At 35.3% G+C, this 22277-nt stretch overlaps 1 protein-coding gene across 23 annotated transcripts in view; it reads right to left on the bottom strand.

Moving 5' to 3' along the window:
* Positions 1-22277, bottom strand: part of KIAA0825 (KIAA0825 ortholog) — a 259660-nt gene that overhangs the window by 113137 nt on the left and 124246 nt on the right. For 22 of the 23 annotated variants that reach the window (XM_048046659.2, XM_048046658.2, XM_048046663.2 and 19 more), the window contains 6 exons: positions 21239-21427; positions 19521-19754; positions 17256-17664; positions 13152-13308; positions 8811-8966; positions 4744-4838 (listed from right to left, as the gene is read on the bottom strand). In XM_048046659.2, the coding sequence (XP_047902616.2) occupies positions 4744-4838; positions 8811-8966; positions 13152-13308; positions 17256-17664; positions 19521-19754; positions 21239-21427 (1240 nt within the window). The other variant, XM_048046666.2, reaches the window with a different exon arrangement.

The following is a 22277-nucleotide window of genomic DNA, read 5'->3' as shown; positions in this document are numbered from 1 at the left end:
AACAAGTCTTAATAGGGACGGCTGAGTGAGCTGGGGTTGTTCAGCCTGGAGAAGAAGCTCATCCGTGACCTTATCGCACTCTACAGGTACCTTAAAGGAGGCCGTAGCGAGGTGGGGGTTGGTCTGTTCTCCCACGTGCCTGGTGACAGGATGAGGGCGAATGGGCTAAAGTTGCGCCAGGGGAGGTTTAGGTTGGATATTAGGAAGAACTTTACTGAAAGGGTTGTTAGGCATTGGAATGGGCTGCCCAAGGAAGTGGTTGAGTCACCATCCCTGGAGGTCTTTAAAAGACATTTAGATGTAGAGCTTAGGGATATGGTTTAGTGGAGGACTTGTTAGTGTTAGGACAGAGGTTGGACTAGATGATCTTGGAGGTCTCTTCCAACATAGATGATTCTGTGATTCTATGTTAAGAAGAATTCTGAAGTTATAAGAATGTGGGTGTTTGTGCATATTTAGCACACATATTTTACCTAATTCTAGCAGAAAACAAGTTTATTAGTTTATGATAGTTTCCCTAAAGTCAATATATAAACAACTCCAGATTTTCTACTCTACTTTGAAAAGTTGCTGGGCAGTTAGAATGTTTCTCAAAGGAACACATTTCTGGACATCGTTTGTCTTAGGCTTACCTGGCAAGGTTTTTGCCAGAGGGGAAGGAAACTGCAGGGGCAGCCTCTGTGAGCAGAGCCCAGCAGCTGCCCCATGTCAGAGAGGAGCCAGCTACAGCTGCTCCAAAATGGACTCCCTGCTGCCCAGAGCTGGGCCATGAGTGATGCTGGCTGGGCTCTGGGAGAGCAGAGTTAAGGAAGGGAAAAAAAATCCTGCTATGGTACAGCAGCTGGGAGAGAGGAGTCAGAAATGTGAGAAGCAGCCCTGCAGCCCCCAAGGTCAGTGCAGCAGGAGGGCAGGAGGTGCTCCAGGCACGCAGCAGCAGTTCCCCTGCGGCCTGTGGAGAGGCCCCTGGTGGAGCAGGCTGTCCCCCTGCACCCATGGGTCCCACACGGAGCAGATCTCCACGCTGCAGCCCGTGGAGGAGCCCCCGGTGGAGCAGGTGGATGTGGCCTGGAGGAGGCTGCGGCCCATGGAGAGCCCCCGCAGGAGCAGGCCCCGGGCCGGAGCTGCAGCCCGTGGAGAGGAGCCCACGCAGGAGCAGGGGGTCTGGGGGGAGCTGCCGCCCGTGGGGGACCCGTGCTGGAGCAGTTTGCTCCTGGGGGATGGACCCCGTGGTACGGAGCCGTGTGGGGGCAGTTCCTGAAGAGCTGCTGCCTGTGGGCAGCCCCCGCAGGCTCAGTTCGGGAAGGACGGCATCCCATGGGAGGGACCCCATGTGGAGCAGGGGCAGAGAGGGACCGTGAAGGAGCGATGGAGACGAAGCATCAGGGACTGACCGCAGCCCCCATTCCCTGTTCCCCTGTGCCGCTCGGGTGGAGGAGATGGGAGAGTTTTTCTCACTGTGGCCCCTTTGATTCTTGCCCCATCCTTCTGCAGGGTGTAACCAAGTGGCTGCATGGATGCCTAGTTATTGGCCAAGGCCAACCCAGCACAGTCACTAAAGTATGTTCAAATGTTGCATTATCTACAGAGGGATTGTATCAACTATCGTCTTAACTGTCTGACCAACAATCTGCACAGTTTCTAGATAATGACTTAGCCAGGCAACAATATTATTTCCTTTATGAGCAGAAGGGTCATTAAAAGTTGTGATAGCCGTCAATTAAACAGTAACTAAAAGCACACAGTCTTCTTGTCTTGATACACGTTAGAGGCAAGGATCTCCCGTTTGATCATGAAAATAGCTGAACATTCTTAGATGAGTGCCAAGAAGATTTGGAAAAGCAACATGTATCTCTGTGAAACTACTTGAGACATTTTTGAAAACTTGAGTAAATCTAGTACTTCAAATTACCTGACTAGTAATGGGCTAACTTATTAAAAGGTATTATTTTAAGTGTAATTGAAAAGTATGTTTTTTGGTTTTGCAGCTAGAACTCTATATATATAAAAAGAATAACAAATAAAACCAGGAAGGAAATGAAGTAATCTATATATGTCTTTCTGATAGATTTTTAAATAGTTTCTAAAGGTATGAACTGTAAATATGTATGAACATTATTTTTTTCTGTTTCTGCTTATTGCTCAATTCAAATAAGCTATTCTTGACAGCCTGCTATATTCGATAACCTTGGAATAAGATGATGTAATTAACAATATACACCTGTCATTTAAGATCTTCTGAACACTTACTTTGAAGGTCATAGGAATGGGTGCAATAGATTCATGCACTCATGTGTAGCCAACAGTGAGCAGTATACAACAATTCATTCTGTTTTAACCAGTCTTTTACTTTCCCCTAACCACCAACCAATTAATTTGCCTACCACTTGCTGGCTCTGGGACAATGCTCCCATAACCCGCTCCCACCTAACTCAGTCATTAACTAGGTTAGAGGAGCATTTCCCTTGTAAATGAGTCCCCTAAGCATTTTAAAACTTTTTTTTTTCCCCCCCAGAAAAGTGAAAGCAGAACATACCTATTTTGCTTCATATACATCAGACAGTATTTTTCTTTAAGTATAAAAATAAAGAGACCTCATTATAGAGGTAGAATAGAACAGGTAAAATATTCAATAGAACAGGTAAAAATATTTTTATTTGCACAGAAGTAACTGGTAAGAGAAAGCTTTAGCGTGTGTTAAAGAAATGAGTGCTTGTACTCTTAAATTACTGCCCTTGGTTTTGTTGACCTCATCTTAGGAGGCAAATAGTAAAAACACAATGGAGGAGGGCAACGTAAGCAGGAGGTCAAAATAAGGATCACGCTAAGTGAGTACGTGATTAAGACCTAAGCACAAGTAAGGCTGAGATTTATGAAGTTTTAGGAAGAAGCATGAAGCATTACGTAAAGATAGGGCCTACCTGAGTCATTGTAAAGCTTGCTAGAGTAACCACCAGACCAGCAAGAATTGGTCTAGCTAGCTGAAAACATGAACAGAAATACTTTATCTAGGCTAAAATTTGAGTCATATAAGGATAAGCTGGGTTGGAGATGCTGGTCACTGTGGGAGATATTAGGATTTGCAATTCTGCTTAACGCTCACAATGGGTTTAGATGATCTGTTGGTCTGTAAAATAGAGAGGAGCGGTTTGAATAATAAATCCATTAGATAATCATTAATGTCTTGCATAATGTCACTTCAAGATGAGAATTTTCATATCATGTAGAAGGGCAGTGAATGGAGACATTTTCAAATTAGGAAGGATGACAAAAATTAGGGCAGTTATTGGAGGGAAAAAAGAGAAGCAATAGATGATGTGATAAAAACGTAATACAGAGAAGGACAGAGAAGGTATACACATGACTTCTTTCTAAACTTTGTACAGGGATCAAAAGGAAAATGAAATGTGTTTAAAGACATTGAAGAAGAAGTGACCTCAGAAAAATGTTCCCTCTGCAAAACAGTTCTCTCTACTCCGTTTGGCTCATGTTGATGGCATCAACACAAAGGGAAGTATCAGAACCATCTTAAGTCTAAGACTGTCTATTAAATTCTCTTTTAAAAGGACAAACTAGTTCATTTTTAAATGAAGGACAGGAGTCATCCTGAATCATCAGGAGAACTATCAAATAAAAAAAGTAGTGCTGAATTGTCTCTGCCATTTAACATAAAAATGGCACTACTGGTACAGACCAAGATCTCCACATAATCGCATATTCTCCTTGGTTCTGGGTAATAGAGGACATCAAGAGAAGAACTGACTGGCAAAATGGAGAGCACATTTTTGCCAGCATAACTTTCTGTGCAATTGTATTACAATTTTGGAAAATAACAATTCAAGTAAGAGAAAAATTTATCATAGCAAAATTAAGATGAATGGAAATAAACTGCAAGAGTATTTTATATATAAAATGAGGGCGCAGTTAAGTGTGTAGGACATTAATTTCTAGCGATAAATTAAGAATGTGACAAAAACAAGTATTTTTGACATGCAAGTAATATACTTTTGAAATCATCACCAGTTTCTAAATAGAAAAACAATTCACTTTAAAAGGCAAGTGATACAACCATAATAGATATTACCCTTATGAGGATTCAGAATTATGAAGGGAGCATTAAACCTTTTGGTTCACAACATATGTTTTCCAGTTCTTACAAGGCTATGTAACAAGTATTTTATAAAATACACTCGTTTTTTCCACCTGTAATTTTCTGAACTTTAAAAATTGCTCTTTCTGACTTTAACAAGTATAACCTCAATTTAATATCTCCTTAGATGGCAAACAGATATAAATTTTAGAAGTAAAACACTATTAAAATAAGTTTCATTAGTTAAAACCTATTAAAGAAATATTTCATATTTCTAGCTATACTTTTCATGCCCCCAGATGAATTTAAGACTCATTACAATTTGAACAAACATCCCCAAAGTTCTGTGTTGAAATCTCCGTTGGCTGTATAGCTCTAGCAAAGTTAACAATTACTCATTTCTTTTCAAAGCACAGTTTATGGGCAATATCAACATAGATTCATGTCTAAGCCAGAAATAACTATGTCTTCAAAACAGGAATTCATCTTTGTATGAATCAAATACACAAAGACAGGAACTTAATTTTAAAACTGCATATTTAAAAATAAATCTATAAATTATTTTATAAAGTTCACCAGAAAACTATATATTCACTGACCATTTTAAAGTAAGGCAGACAAGTGGAAAGTACAGTTAATTGCCAGAATCCCTTTACCTGTGTGCCAGCAGCACCCTGAAGGTCATCTGCTTCAGTCCCAAATAATTTGGCAGGAAATTTGACCAATCCCAGTTCCATTCAGTAATGGTTGACTGTTGATACATGGCAAGAAGCTATTGTTAGTTATTAATCAGTGTTAATATCATCAGTAAATTAAAGCTCCAGCTGTGATATACTAAGCAAGAAGGAGGGGGGTCTAGAACAAGGACTTAGACAGACGATATCAATCATGTCCACAGGAGAAGGTTTTTATTCTAATACGACAGCAATTAATTTATAAATCCATTTGGGAATGTAACCATTATTTATAAAAAGATAAATCAATTTTTGAACCGTTATTCTTCCAACTGTTAATGGCATTCTGCCCAACCACTTTGTCTGAGAGCTTGACTCTTTGTTTGGAAAACAAAATAATTGCCAACTTTTTATGTAACAGAAATTTTTATTTTCTGCTATCAGCAAAAAGTTTGTCATGAAAATCTTAGCATAGTTGGAATTCAAGATGTAACCTGTATCTTAATTAGAGTGATGATTTACTTGTTTATTTTTTTATAAGGCACTCCAGTCACCAGATGGTTATTATAAACAGCAGTAAGTCTGGACAATATGAAGTAATACAACTCTATGCTGCTTATTTAATAAGTAAAAGCAACATAAAATAAGGGTGGGCAGACAAAAGACCACGCACCATATTCTTATGTTTGTAAAATAGTAACTGCTGCATAATAGTAATTTTCATTGTCAGGACTGGTCAAGTAGTGATTACAATTCAACATTCTTGGGAAGGGATCATTAAAAAAAATATTATTGTAACACTAAAATACCACTCAGTTAAAAAAAAAAAAAGATGGAGTTAGTCATAACAATGGTAATATAGCTAAATAGGAAGACTGAAGTGTGTCATGCAGTATATATTTTTCTTCTTGCTGACAGCACTTGGTTGTTCTGGGAGAGCAGAATCAGTGCAATCCCTTCCAGGTAGTCCCTCCCTTTCCTTCCACCTTTAGTTATTCCCTTCCTTCTTTTCATTTTCTTACTAATTGTCATCTCTGGGATGCACTTAAAATTAACATATAAAAAGAAAGGTGAAATACAGAGTCAGAAAGGGAGGTTAGGAGAAGCTAAAGAAGGAATAACAAAATAAAAGTGGAAAATAAACAAAGAAGAAGAATCAATGAACATCTGATAAACAAGAAATAAGGAAAAGATTCCACTGAAAGAAGAGTGGGAGAATACAGAGGAGAAAAGCAACTGTTCAATACTCTGCAATGAATTAGAAATTAGTAAATACAAAGGAAATACTTGTAAAATCAAGCAAGATAAAAAGGAGAAGCTGAACTGCCAGTAGTGGCAACTAGGAAAATTTATTAGTCTAACAGATAAAATTCAGTCCACCAGGCTGATCAATTCTGTGGAAAAAAAAAAAAAAAAAAGAAATAGAAAGCAACAACAACAACTACACACACAAAACACCTCCATACTTCAGAAAAGGGAAAATAAATATATATATATATATTTATTAAATATTTTTCTTCATTGATACTGTTGAGACATTGTACAGCCTGGACTTAATCTTATTAGACAATAGAGCAGCAGCACTGGCAGAGACTGAGGTGTCAGGACAAATTGATAAAATCAAGAGCAACAAGTTACTAGGACCAGATGGTGATTATTCAAGATTTTTGCAGGAATGTAAGAATGAAATAGCTGAATTGTTAACAGAAGTGACATACTTCATAGAATCATCTACTGAACTGAGGGTTAGAAGGTAAAAAGCATTACATATCTTTAACAAAAATCATAGAGTTGATCTCAAAATAGCAGTTTTGTGGCCTTTGTTTCAGGAGCAGTAAAACTCATAGAAATTATAATTAGGTAGCTTGCCAAAGATGGCACAGTGGGGATGAATTAGCAAAACAGAACAGAAAAATCAACCACCCTAATGTATTGCAAAAACTGATCAGAAAGCAATATATATGATATGTTTGCTATAACTTATCTTTCAGAAAGCTTTTGAAATAATTCCATTTAAACAATCCTCTACTGAGGAAGCTAAGAACATGTCTACAGTTATAATATAGCATAGCATAATACAAACATTCTCTGGTCAGCTTGCAGGACTCAATAAGCAGTATTGTCTATTCGTTTAGCCCTTCTTAAAGAGAAGTTTTTAAATACTATACAAAATTAACTCATCAGTAAAACAATGTGAAACCAGGATCACAATGGGCTTATTTTGACTTGGAATTTATTAAGAAACAAACGCTAGTTCCTGTATTGAAAAGACATCTGGCTACATTAGATTTAAAGAAAAAGCAAAAAATTATAAACTCTGGAAAAAAATTATAAACTGGATTATAAACTCTTCAGATTCATGGCAGTTGCCAACTACTAAGAATGAACGTAAGAAAAAGATGTATTCCGTAAGAAGAATAATTGTTCCTTGGCGGTGCTCTGGCATCTTCTGACAGTATTCTAGATTAGCAATAGTCTGCAAGAGACCAGACACCAAACTACACTGACCACTATTTAATAAATAGCACGTCCCACTCCACTAAATAAAAGTGTAATTTGTATTGAAGGGGAGAAATCTCTAAAAATATTATTAAGTTCAGGAAATATATCTGTCATTAGGAACAACAGTGGTGGCACAAGATACTTTTAGCTTTCACAGAATCACAGAATTGTAGGGGTTGGAAGGGACCTTGAAAGATCATTGGGTCCAACCCCCCTTTTGTGATCTACGTTTTTTTTCTTAATTCTATGATATTTTTCCATATTCTGATAATAGACTTTATGCCAAAAGTTTACAAAATACAAAGTGATTTAATATGAACTATCCATTGTCATCTGTTGATTAATAGAGCACTACAAACCCATCATATAGCAGAAGAATTCTGCCCTGAGTTGTCACTACTTGAAGGTCTTATTCTACTATACTATCAATGATTTAAGGCATGTGAACTATCTTCTGCATTTCAAATTGAATCTGTACCCCCTTAGGTTCTGTCAAGTGAGGATATACATAAAGAGACCAGTGGAAGGAAAAAAGACACTTTAAAACATGTTTTTCTGGAATGAGAAGCCACGTGAAATTGATATTAATCTCCTTTTTCGGGACATTAGCACTTTGATTGTAACATGACAATGATTAAGTATTGATTAAACAAGTAGAAAAAAAAAGAAGAAAAACGGGTATATTTTACAGCAATACAACTGGTGAAATAGACCAAAGTGTTCACAATTGAGAATGCAGATGATCCAAATTAAAAACAAAGCCGCACTGAAAAATAGTGTCTTTCAATCAAAAGTCTGTAAAGTGAATTTCATGCAACTTTAATGCCATTCCTTTTTAAATGTTTGAAACTGTAGGGGAAGAATCAAAACTGTAGACGATGGATTAGGAAGTCTTGAGAAACCATGGTGTAAGATTTTTTAGGTGTCCAAGTCCAATCAAATACAATTCATTTTGTGAAATGAATTAGTCATGTGGGTCCCTGGTATAGGTTTATGCAAGTAGGTATATTCTATATATTTGTTATGATACCAGGAAAGTGACACAGAAATGCATGCTTTCACTTCTCCCCCCTCCAACACTTACTCTCACTTCTTTGTATTTCCAAAGTTTACATTACTGTTCAACATTTCTGTGAAAGACTCATCAGGTAAGACTCTAAATATGCACTTGGAGATTTGCCATGATTTTTCAAAGGACTAAGACTAGCCTCATCTACCATTACACAGATGTAATACATGTCATTGTTACTAATAGGTTTTCCTTCACTGTACTGAACTAACACAGAAAGTCTAACTAAATGCAAATTGCTCTTATATGCAATAATTCTGATAAAAGAAAAGGACAATAATGGCTTTTTGAACACCATGATATTGTAGAGAGTGCCCTCATTAAAATCCTGAGTAATAATATTCCTTTGCACTTCATCAAAAGTGAACTCATGTAATTAATTCCTTTTTCATAATTTCAGTCTCTGTCATTATCATGATCATAATAAGATTGACAAGTAAAAATTATACTATAACCAAGGTTTCAGATTTTCACAAACCTGATTGAACACTTTTGCACAAGATTGGCTGTACACCTGGAAAGGATTGAAGACAGCCTGCTCTTCTCTGCCCTTCAGTGTCAAAGGCAGGCATTGATTGGAGGTAACACTCTCTTCAGAGTAATTCTTACAAGACAGCTGCTCTTGCAAATATTCCTTTTAAGGAGAGAAAAAAAAAAAAAAGAATTACATGCCACCTAGCCTTCTAACTGAAATTTCCCAAATTTCAGGCATAACTTTACTGTGTGTTTCCTTATGCTAAAGGGGAAAATAAGAAACCTCTCTCAAAATAGAGACCTTTTCAAGAGTAATATCACCCTACAACAATAAATAACTCCTAGGAATATCAAACTGAAGCAAATCAGAATAATCCAATATTGTAATCAGATACTGTTTTGAATTTATCATCAGTGATGTTTAACAGTTCTCATTTAAGATATTAGGTCTATGTGGTAGTGAAGAACAAATGTTTTCTATGATCTGTTCTAATATATATCATCTCTTTTATATGATAAAGTATGCAGACATATTTGTTTTTTAGGCAGCATTACATAGTCACTACATGACTATAAAATCTGTTGTTTAAACACAGGAAATAAATACTCTACGACTCTTCAAAACTATTTTTAATTATTTAAGCGTTTGAAGACTAGAACTCATTCGTGATTTACATGGCAATTTTAGAAACTATAGTGTAACAGACACATGATTATTTTGGCCACAATCTTTTCTGTTTTCACTTCTTAAACTACTATGTAAATAAATCATCATTGCATGCCAATAAAGTGTTTTGATTAAATAGAACCATTTTACAAAGAGCTAGATAATGAAACACTTACAGATCTATTTGCTGGAAGGTCTATTGTGATTAAACTGTTTATTGTTATTAAAATGAAGTCCATAATAATAGGATTGCCATAACATTGAGCTCACTCAAGGTGAGTCTTCATTAAGATGGGTGGATACAAGTGTTCCTCTTACTTTGCAGTAATATTGAGTTAATAAAAAAAAAATCAGACTCAAGTGAGGGAGTGCGTAAACTACATTACATGACGCTGTACTTCTAAGTTGGTCTTTCTAAAACAATAATTTCACCATCACTTTAAACTGATCCAACTGTGGTCTGGCCTGAAAGGCATGAATTTCCTCCCAATCCGCATAGATTGTAGTTGTTTCTCCCTTGTGTTGGCACTAGCATATGTTGTGAAATCAGCCAGAAAAAAGGAAGGTTTCAGCCAGATAAGCAAGCCACACGATTTCTAGTACTAGTGCAAAGGAGGCCCTAAGAGTGGGAAAACACAAAGGGAAGAGAAAGAGTAGGACTGACAATTGGCTGCAACCTGTAGACAGGACTGCTTAAACAATCACAAAATCATCCTAGTGTATTTTTTTTTAAGGATTTTTTTTTTCTTAAATAGAACTCATTGCTTTTTCAGTTTAAACCAACAGTGTAATACAGCTGTCAAAACATACCAGAAGTCTTCTACCTATATTTTCTCAGCCTCCAAAAACATTGGTTTTTTTCCCCCTCCCCTCTCTTTTTTTTCCATTCATTAATTACTCCATGCCATAGCAAAGATTTTAAAGTCATAGTGAGGGGTTTATTTAAGAGATACTTCTACAAATGTACCTTTTTTTTTTTTTTTTTAAATGTAGTACCTTACATGCACAGATTTCCTCAAAATCTGTAGATAGCCCTAAAGCAACCCAACCATCTGGGCTTCTCAGCTCCAGAAGAAACAGAATCTGTTGGTTTTTCAGAAGATATATTGGAACTCACTGTCCATACTTGCTAGGGTTTTGAACATTGGAAGTTGTATACAGCTCAATTCCCAATACAGGAGTTTTCCTGTCTTTGGAATACTGTGGATTTATGCTTTGACACAGAGACTTGATCAACAATGATAAATGTATTACTTTGAGGACTCCTTTAGTACGGTACATTTTGTAGAGCCAGAAAGGGTAATGTTTCAGAAATGTGTTAATAAATCATGACTGTAAACATGTGAGCTATATCTTTACTACTAATGACTGGGCATGAAACAAAGCAGACAGAGGATTTGTGAGCTTGACAGCTCAGGAGAGTTGGTTTCTCTTTGATAGCAATTAGTGAAAATTACTCTTAAAATAGTTATTCTTCCTGATAAATACATGAAGGACTGTTGACCGTTCTGAGTTCTACAGTATCTGTAATTGTCTGTCTTTATCACATTGTAGCTCTGTTTCCAAACACAGCTTCTAAGAATCTATATCCCTTTTCCCCCGACTTTCTTAAGAAAATTATTGAGAACCAAAGTTTTCTAACTCATCATTTTGTTCTCTATTCACATGCAGTTATTAATCACTGTAGCACAAAGATCTCCAAACTAATTTTAAGAATGTGACCCCTTGACAGTCCAAGAAGCCTACAAAGAAAAGCATGGACCTTCGAACAGAAATCGTCTGTTTCATGTGCCCGACTACCAAAAACAAAATCTACATTATGAAAAATAATATTGAAAAATGCATTATCATTATACCACACTAAGCATTAAAATGTTTTGTAATGGTATCAAAGCCAAGTTGAAGTAATGTTCATAAGTCCTTCTGTGCAGTCAAGCTGGTCATGATTTTATTATTATTTTTTTCTTTCTTAAATAAGGCAGGTTTTCTCCACTGAGAAATGTCCTATTTTTAATGAAGCTCACACTATCTGCACAAATTCAAGGAGAGACACCTGGGATGTGGAAAGACAGGATGAAGTCCCTCTTCCACCTAATTCTCTCAGCCTCTTACATCCTATCGGAGCTGCTCCACTTTGTATAAATAACTGAATACTCATAGGAGTGAGATCTTGAATCAAGGTCTCCAGAACCTGATATGGGCATTCTACCCCTTCAGCTAGAACACAATTCTATTTCTGACCCTAGAATTTACAGAATGGATTTTTACAGCAATTTCTACAAAGCGAAACAACTCCATCAAGGGAAAACGACAAAGTTCCATGCTGGTAGCTAATGGTCTGGCGGTTTGGGCATTTAGTTTGGATACAGATTCAATTCCCTGGTCTAAACCAAGAAGAATAAAGAGTTGAGCCTGCATATACAGTCCCTTAGGTGACGGCCCTAGCTACTGTATTATATGCTATTTTAGGAGGTCTTGCTCATCATCTTTTCTTCAGTTCATTATACTAAGAGTAATCCTGAAAGTGCTCCAGGTGAAAAGGTTTTGTTTGAACTGTATTACAGTAATAATTTTCACTTCACTTCCTGAACCATTTAATTGTTTGAGATGAAACTTGAAAAGATTCTGTATTGTATTAATATTAGGTTGCCATCTCTACATACATGCTTACATTGCTTCTAAAAGTTCCAAATGCAGATGCATAAAGGTTGCTTGTAAGCCTGTACTTAGGAACTAAACAGTTGATCTGATTTTCAGAAGCAAACTGCCTGTATGAAGCTGTTCTTTATTGCCTTCATATTGCTGCCTAATTGTTTTGTGCTATCATTTTTTTTTCTAAGCAAAATCTTGGCCTGTGCCTATATTTGCATTATTTTGCATTTAATTATAAACACTTCAGTATACTTTCAATGATCTTAACAGCACCTGCTTATGCATTCAAGGAATAGTAATTTAGTAATTAAAGCTAATAAACAGAACTTTCTTAATTAAGCTGTGTAGCTCTGTGTTATCATACAATTTAAGCAAACCTGCGTTTACTTCAGTGTATAAAATAAGAATGCTTTTGGTAACTTGCAGCAATTTAGTACAGCCTTAGAAATAACGATATAATTCTTTTACCTTACCGAAATTCCATGTGCAGCAAACAAATGTGAATTTGTTTACTGTAATTTCAAAAGCACTTTAACTAAACAGTTATCTAGATTAAGAAAGATTTGCATTTGGATGCGTTTACTTCCTCAGTACAGCGGTGAGGTTTGTTTGTTTGTTTTTTAAATCAGAAGAATTGATTTACCACATTTAATTTTACTTCCTGTAACAGTCAATTTTTCAATAGCCTTGCCATTGTGGTGTCTTTTTTTTTTTTTTTCCCTTTTTTAAACTGTGCTTAAGCTCCTAAAATGTATCTATTGTCTACAATATAAATCTAAAGGAAGTTTATGTGCCATAATACAGTTTAAGTACATAAATAAAATCTACATTGTTTCCCCGTAAAGTAATCTCTTCTGTACAAATGCAGAAAAGCCTGAACTGAATGGATTCTATTACAATACAATATAGGATTTCATATTGACTTTAAGAAGCATTATCACCTCCTTGACTAACCCTTAGCTGCCAGCAGACGCTGCCTCAGGCCAGTACACACCTAATTGCTCGGTAAAAAGGCCGTTTCCCTACCTCATTGAGCTGGATGATGTGATAAATTTGCCTCAGGTACTCGCTGCCACCTGGTTTGTGGCAGATATCCAGGACCATCATGTTTATTTTCTGCTCAGTGAATCCAAGTGCAATGCCTTCTTCCTCTAACGGTGCACCTTCCACTGCAACCGAGCCACTGGAACATGGAAAATTGAAAAACATTCTTAAACTACTAAAAATCAAAATATTAATGCAAAGTCAGATAAAAACAAGTAAAAATCCTTAAACATTTGGCTTGCACAGCACAAATGTATACATTTCTGAAACGTTCCCGCTAAAAAATGCTAAACAATTAAATGACTATTAAAGATAACATTTTAGTATTACACAAATTTTACCGATTTTACAGAAAGACCAAAAACTTAAAACATTCTTTACTGTAAGGACATACAAGGAGCAAATATTTTTTTATTTTCTTTTCCACTAGAGAAGTATCTTTGCCATTCCCAGTAGCATTTGCATTCGATCTTTTGTACATTTTTCTTTGCCTGTCGCTGCACATATTAAAGCCTAATTAACATGTCAGAAAGGTAGCCATTACTCTAAGTATAGGTTAGAAATTTTAAAATGAAGTCTTTTTCTTTCCACTGGTATGCTGGTAACCATTTCAAAGGTACCTATTTGCCACTTGTTGCACTTTTTGCCCTGTACTTTTCCTTTTTTTCCTTCTTAATAATGTTAGTGTCCAACTGCTAAAAAAAGAGAGGAAAAAAAATGAAGGTGACAGGCCGAAAAGCCTCAAAAAAAATGAACATTCAGAACTCTGACCATTATTAGACTGCTCTCTGGATAAGAACATAAGTTACCAGCTCTGTAGTTGCTTAATATTGTAGACTGGCAAAGTATTAAGAAAAAAAAAAAAAAAAGAAGTACTAAAGATAATTCTTCCCTCCAATTTTTGAGCTGCAACACAAATGTATGTTGGTATCCAGACACATCAAGAACTTGAAAGACCAACTGAAAATATTACGCATTCTCCAATCTTTGTTTTGATTAATTTAAAGTCTACAAAATAAGCACTCTGACTAAAACAAACAACACCCTCCCCCCGCCCCCGACATTTTACTTATTAGAAGTGAAAAAATACAAATACTTTGGTATTATCAGCTGTAAGTTGCAGTTTACTGTTGAAAACGTGCCATGATTACCAAGTTAGTTCTGCTGAAAGTTGTTGCTTGACCTGAAGGCTCACTTAAATGCTGCACAGCTGCTGGACATTAAAGCTGATATTGCTTCCACATGCAGCTTCAGAACTTCCTACAGAGCAAATAGTTTCAAAATATAAACTATAATTTTGTTCTTTGCTGAATGGATGTAAGGGATACTCTGTTATTATGGTGTATTTTACGCACAAGCTTCAAAGACATTGATCTTTAAACTTAAAGCACGCGTTAGGCTGATGCTTCAATGTCACATATAGATATAACCTGAATTTCTTGTCAAACTTCTCAGCGATTGACATTGAAAAAGTTGAGGACCTCTGACAAAGGAGTGTATCAGTGTCAGCACCCAAATTGTATCCTTTCCTGTCCGTCAGTGTGCAGGTGAAGCAGATGATTGGATTCAGTCAGTGCTATGATTAATGAGTTCCTCCCTGGATTTGGGACTGCCTATCAATCATGTCATTAGGAAGAATGTGCCCTGAAAGAGGCAGACCTCAGCCAAGGAATAACTGCATTCATCTTAATCTGTATATGCACCCAGCCAGCCAAGTCAGGGTCACCATGATGAAAAACAATAATCTTCAACTCGACAAATTACTTTCCAAAGACAGACATTTCTTTTCTTTCTGAGCAGTGTGCTCTTTCAGAACCTAATGTGACTGTTTACAGCTCTGGTGCTACTATAAAGTGAAGGTTATTTTAATGAATAGTAATGTTTTCAGGCAGTACACAAGACAGGCAATGCATACAACAATCTTTCAATGCAATTTTTTTTCCCTAAAAACTAAGTTGAATTTGTATGCCATAATGCAATAACCTATATATGGCTTCACAAAAAGTGTGAATATATTCCTGATAACAATAATGTAACATAAAATCATGCAAGACTTGCTTATAAAATTCTGGTGCACATCAAAGTTGTTTTCCACAACTGGGTCTGTGAATCACACATACGTTTTTGGATTTTATTGTTTTTATTTTTCTTCCACACACTGTATATATTAAAAGTCTATAAACATGTATGAATATACATAAAAATGCATGTGCATAAATTTGCCCACTAAATGATTGAATTATAAAAGGTTATACAGAATGTATTTTTACACCGAATATAACCATTCTGATTTCAAACAAATCACATAAACAACACAGTAGTGTCCTTGAAAAAATCTGCCTTTAGTTTAGTGGATATGCCACCATTACCTAGTTTAAACATTTCAATTTCAGCTTTAATATATTAGTTTTATAATTCGCATTTATAATGATATTTTATCTCTACACTGCATATCTCAGCTACCTAATAAATACGTTTTTCTCCCAGTAATTGACTGTTGATACGTGTATACAAAATAGAAAAATAACATTTATTCTACACTCCTACTGTAGAAATCCCACTGAAGTTAGGAAACAGTTTCCTAGCTGCATCATATATCTACTCACTCGGAGAGTTAAGTAATGCATTCTTTAGTTTCTTAAGCTTACTGTTAGGAACCCTGATTGCAAACTGGTTCTCAATTTGGAAGACACTATAGACGTACAGAAAACATTTTTCCACAGTCTGATACCCGTTATGGATAATATATTTTGCATTTTTCTGATACGTTAGAAAATTGATAGTACTTTCAAATTCTCACCTTCAGCAGACTTGCAAATACTAAAGCTTTAGCTCTTAGTAGGTATTGCAATATTTGTCTTACACTGCATTTATATTATTCTTAAAAACACCTGTTCTATTGGTAAATTAGAAATTCTATTATGACACTATCCTATTAAGTATCTATACATTTTGTGCATCATAGTTTTTTGGTTCTGTTGTTCCATGATTGTTTCAGTGGCTGGCATCTGGCTTCAAACCTTTAATCACTTGATTAGAGCTTGTAAATTAGTATTAAATGGAAATGTAAAAGATCACAAAGGTCAATGTCAACGAGCATTTGTGTGACACTATTGCCATTTAATACTACTCTTGTTGCTTGACTACTTGTAGGAACAAGATCCTGTGCATTAAAGTGCTACATGAAAGCCTCTTCATTAATAGCAGTGATTCCTATCTACAATCACTACATTGTTTATTTATGCTGATAATTACTGTAACGATGGTAATGACTAGAACCTCTAAGGATATTCATGGAAATAAAACCACACAAACACATGAAAAAAAATAAAAAACAAACCACCCTTACTTTCAGTGCAGCCAACTGTTTAATTCACTAAGTCCTGTCACTCCAATAAATCCAATATTGGGAAGTTGACAAATAGCATTTTTACAGAGTGGAACACAACTTCAGCATTAAAACAGGACTACAAACGTTGACATGTACAGAACTTCCTGAAATATCATTATAAGGATTTAAAAACTTGCACCTAAATGTCAAATCTGCAGGGAAAGTTGGTATTTCCTCAGAAAGGCACAGCAGGGTACTTTCTCGTCCTGTTTTGATATATCCTACTTGCCCCCAGGGTTAGTTATGTTTTAAAAGTTACTTACTTTTTAATCTCAGATGACCATGGAAAGCCTTTTATAGTCCCTCTTAATTTAATCACTATAGCAAAACTCATTTATAAATGCATTGCGGTGCCCTGTTCATGTACCTGTTCATGTTCTGAAAGACATACTGACTAAGTTATCCACCTTTTTGGATGATCATGATTATAAGCAAAAATATGAAATAAAATATGAAACAAACTATGAAACATTCTAAGCACTATAAAAAGACTTTTGAAACAACTGTTTCAGACATGCAATTCACTTGCAAAAACATACTAGGACGCCATCAATATTAAGAACAAGTCTATTTCATATAACATAATATCATTGATTATCTAAACATTTTTTTAGTTGAACAACAGCCATAGACGTATAATTAATTCAGTAAAATAAAGAATAAACAATCACATTTGAAAAGCATTACATTCTTACCAGTCTGTGCTCAATTTTCTTGCCTTCAGCAACTGGCTTTCGATCCAGTTTGGTCTTTGCTGTTCAATGCTCTGTATAACCTTCTGGGTCACTTGTTTAGGACCACTTTTCTGTTTTCCCATAATACTTTCTAAGCACACACGAATTAAACTGAGTTTTTCTTTGCTCCATCTGTCAAGTGTTGCACCTGTTAAAAGTTCTGCAGTATTTCCATCCTCAAATATCCGACATATAATTACAATCAAGTTCCAGACAAGCAGACCAGCTTTCTTCAATTCAGCAAAGTTTCTTGACATTTTTCTCTCAGCCAGAAAAAAGAAGTACTTAATTGGGGGAGGCAAACATGCAATCACTGTAGGTAACTTGCTGATTACAATAGATACTGCCTGAGCTGCAAGCCTTGTGAAGCCTTAAAAAAAAAAAGAAAGAAAAGAAGATATGATTAACATTAACATTCTAGTTCTATCACAGCAAGCTTCTGAATGTTGTATGATAATTTCTAACTTTCTTTTGTACTTAAAATGGGTAAAGAGCATAAGTACTCAACACTGTAGCTTGACTTGTATTATGCTTCCTCTGTATAAAACCCCCAAAATCTAAACAGTAACACGAATTAGAGAACCTACAAAATATAGCATTTACACTGTGACTCTATTAACAATTAATCTTGCTGTGCACAGTTATTACAGAACAAATTAAGAACGCCCAGGTATTCTGAATGGTAAAAATGTTGCCTTCAAAACTGTAGTGCAATATTTTTTCAAGAGATGAGCATTGTACTGAATGGCTCAGGATATTGCATACATTCATAATCTTGTTTTCTATCGGTCCTTTTTTATATTCAAACCTACAAAATTTCAGTTTATCAGCTTTCATAAAAGAAGCACACACTACATAGCACACCATTTTAAGGACTACAGATATTAACAATAAGGATAAAAGCAACTACAGAAAATATGTTGTTGAAAAACCAAAGGCATATCTAAAATGAAACAAATGAACCAAAAGGTAACCTAGAATGCATATTCAAGCATGGATTAAAAACAACAACAACAAACAAAAATGACAAAAAAAAGAAAAGAAAAAGCAAACAAACCAAGAAAACCTTTCATCCCTTCCACTTTTAGTCTCAACCGATTAAAAAAAAAAAAAAAGAAAAGAAAAGAAAAAAAAAAGGCAGACTTGCTCACAAATCTAAGCCTTACTTCTCATCTAGTCATATCAGACCAGGCTTATCAGACCAGCCTGAAATAGTCATAGAAGTTCTGGAGTAAAGTTCATTTGTTGCAGTTAGAATGCCATGAGACTCAGTGAGAACACTGCTGCAAAAATGTGCATCAAGATGCTGAAGAAAAGATATATGGAAATAATAGACTGATGGCCCAGCACTCGGAAGCAGGCTTTCCCACAATCTACATTTCCAAAACTTTATGGAAAAATATACTACAGTGATTTGTATTGTATTGAAAATAATCAGGTGGCAATAAATTTCTGGTGAAATTCCACAAGTTAGTCTTTTGAAATGATGGAGGGCTTAGGCACTTATGAAAGTATCTTTACATCCTATCACCTTCGAAATATATCCTGTTATATACATTATTTCTCTTTCTTTAGTCAATTTTTCAATAGTCAAGCACCATGGAATTCAACACCAGTTTTAGTGCTATGCAAGAATAAATTGTTGTGCTGTGAAGTTGAGATGAAAAAATTGGTATAATTTCAGTCAACACTATATACCTAAATTTAAACTGTCCAGATTGAAAAGTTGATAACTACGAGAAGTTATAGCCATTAAGGCAAGAGCAGAGATATTATGCTTCACACTACCTTGAATCCCTCCTTACAACTGCCAGACGCTAAAATAAATAAATAAATAAATAAATTAATTAATTAAATGGTACTATTATTATCAGTACTACCATAAATTATTTTTTAAAAAGCTTCTTGGTGTATGCAAGGGTATAAGCCTTAAGTAAAAATAAACAAACAGCTGAATTTTAGTGCTAAACACTTAAAAAACAAACAAACAATCAAACAACAAAGCAAACAGCCCCCCCCCAATAAAAACAAAACAAAACAAAATAAAACAAAATAAAACAACAACAAAACAATCAAACAAAACAATCTACAGGATGTTTGGAATCTGTTTTCCTTAAGGTTAGATGGCAACACTCATGAAGTCTAACTATTTAATTTTAATATGTATACATTAAAGGGTTAACAAGCACATAGACAAATTTATGTGAGAGTATAAATGGCACCCACATTTCCCAGACTCCTTTCTCTTCATTTCCCGAGGTGTATAATTCCATTCCTTTGGAACTGTTTTCAGTAAACTTTCAGGAACTATTTGCTTGTGCTGATATGTTCCATAGTTTTCTGTTGCCTCCCATGAATGCATCAAAGAAATTATCTGCTTCACTATACCCTTGACTGAATTAATCAAAGTCAGCTTCAAGCATCTGATAACCTCTGGCTCCAACTCGCCACAACTGGAAACTTCAGAAGAAAGAATTATTAAATATTCAGTGAGTGTACAGTCATTTGTTCAAATCTGTTTCAGAAAGAAGTGTTTCAGAATTCTTATGGAAAGAAAAGTAACAACATTATGATTCAAAATACCTTATATCTATCAGCCTGTTACAAATTAAAGAAATAGTATAGAGCAAAACAATATAGCATCTTGTACCATCTTAATACAGTACTGACAGAAAATATAATTTCATTTTTCTCCTCTTCTTCATGGCTTCTCCATCAGGATTTTTTTTCAGAATTTAATCTAATTAATATTTTCCTTTTTATTTGGAGTACACTTAATTACTTGCTAGACATTAATGAGTCAAGCAGATATACCTATTTTTTATTACTTCCTTGTCTTGCAAGTATTAATACAATGGCATTTCTTAGCTAACCAAACTGTTTCATTAGAGAACAGCAAAGGAGAAAGGATACTTTGGCAACAAAAATGCATAAAAATAATAGTCATCAACAGAGACATAGCATGTTATCAGAGATTGCGTGTGGAAAATGGAACATCTTATATACAGTTATTGACATTACAACAAGTATCAATCTTCTCCACATTCTTAACACCACAGAGAACTGCAGTTTCTCCATTGCAATAGAGCAGCAGTTGTCAGGCAGAGTGCTGCAGGACATATCAGAGATATTTTTTGACATGCTTCCCACTAAGGTCCTTTGCCCTAACTTTTGCTTGTCTATGCTTTTTCTGGTCTAAGTTTTTTTCTTCTCTGCAGGGTCTTTCTCAAAGCTTCCTCACAATATTTCTATCTTTTTCTTCCTCTTAAGGCTCACATTTCCACTTTTTGTAATCCCATTTTTCTCAGAGGAATACCTGAGCTCTTTCACCACCATTATTTTCTGTTTTGTGATATTCTTATTTCTGTTACCTTCCTTCTGTTTTCTTTCTTCATTTTCTTTTTAGCCATCATGTGCAATATCATCCTTCTATACCTCATCTCTCTTTTCTAGTTGAATATGGCTTTTCCTTGGGGGCACCATGAGTTGCTACAATCATGAGGGCAAATCTCCCTCTTCATGGAAAATTAGGAGTCTGCCTTTTGGCAGCAGAGTCTATATGCCCATCACACTAGGCCTGCCTCAGCAGTAGTCCTTCCTTTTCTTCTTCCACTCCCCTTCAGTTGATTCTCACTTTTAAATGGAGTTATTAAATGCACAGGGACAGTGTAAGGACCTACAGACAATATCTGCTGCCAACCTGCTGGTAAGACAGACACTTAAGGAGATCCTGCTCCACCATACTGTTCTGTAACCTCTCTTTTCTCCAAAATTTCCACCATTCCTACAGTGACCTGATCGCTGAGAACAATTTATAGTATAATTTTGAAGAAACATACAATCATTCAATCAGATTTATTAGAGCAAAAATAATATGCACTACATGTCTGAAAACTGACAAGGTTTAACATCTGATTTAAAACACTTTCTAATAAACTAAATACCTGTCATGCTGTATAAGTAATCCCACAAGTGCTCTTTTTCCATGTAGGTCTCAAAAGCAATTCCTAGTGATTTAGGTGACAAAATGCAGTGAGATAATACTGTGAAGATTGTTTCAATCATAGTAGGCTCTTTTTTATTTATCTGTTCTGAGAGGGAACTTCGTTCATCGCAATTCAATACTTCACTTCCTTCAAAATAAATAAAACCATTGTTAACAATTTCCAAGTAATTCAAGTCATAGAAACAGATAGTATAAACAAAGAAACAACAACAACAACAAAACAAAAGCAAGAAAACTTTATCTGAAAAATATTTTAAACAATATTAATACTTATAGATACTGAAATCTTATCTCCCCTGCATAATGGCATTTGACTGTCCTTCTGAATTACATGTAGCCATTAAGAAAAAAAAAAACACACACTATGGAATATGCTTATTTAATTAAAAAACAAACAAACAAAACAACAACAACAAAAAACACAACACTTTAGTATATAACTGGAATTCAATTATTCACTAAATATTAATCAGAATTAGGTTGGACTATTTCCATAGAGTCACAGTCAAAAATTATTACTGCTTAGCTTGTCTCAACAATATATTAGCCTTGAAATTATAGAAATTGATTTGGTTATATAAAATAAAATGAAGTAACTGCTGCATACTCCCCAAACTGACTTAGATTTTTTTTTCAGCATAAGACGAAACTGAGAAGAAATCAGTTCTCTGAAACAAAATCTGAGCCGTTCTAAGATACAAACTCATATGTTTTTAAAGTTAACTAGTGATTTTCATAGATTGGAGTGGTAACAGGTTATATAACATATATTTCTAAATGCTTTTCATAATTTAAAAACATTCTTCCAGCTGAAGGATAAAGATGTGTTTAAACATTTCTACGGCTTTGACTTGTGCTGATGTTAGAGATGATTCTTAACATATGTCTGGGATATCCAGATGTTAATGATCCTAATAAATGACCATAACGAGAACCAATTAAACATTTTTCATTCAAATGTATAGTTTGCAAAACTG

Source organism: Anser cygnoides, chromosome Z, assembly GCF_040182565.1.
Source record: "Anser cygnoides isolate HZ-2024a breed goose chromosome Z, Taihu_goose_T2T_genome, whole genome shotgun sequence".
Classification (NCBI taxonomy): domain Eukaryota; kingdom Metazoa; phylum Chordata; class Aves; order Anseriformes; family Anatidae; genus Anser; species Anser cygnoides.
Note: the sequence above shows the minus strand (reverse complement) of the source record. Positions and strands in the feature narration are given on the sequence as shown.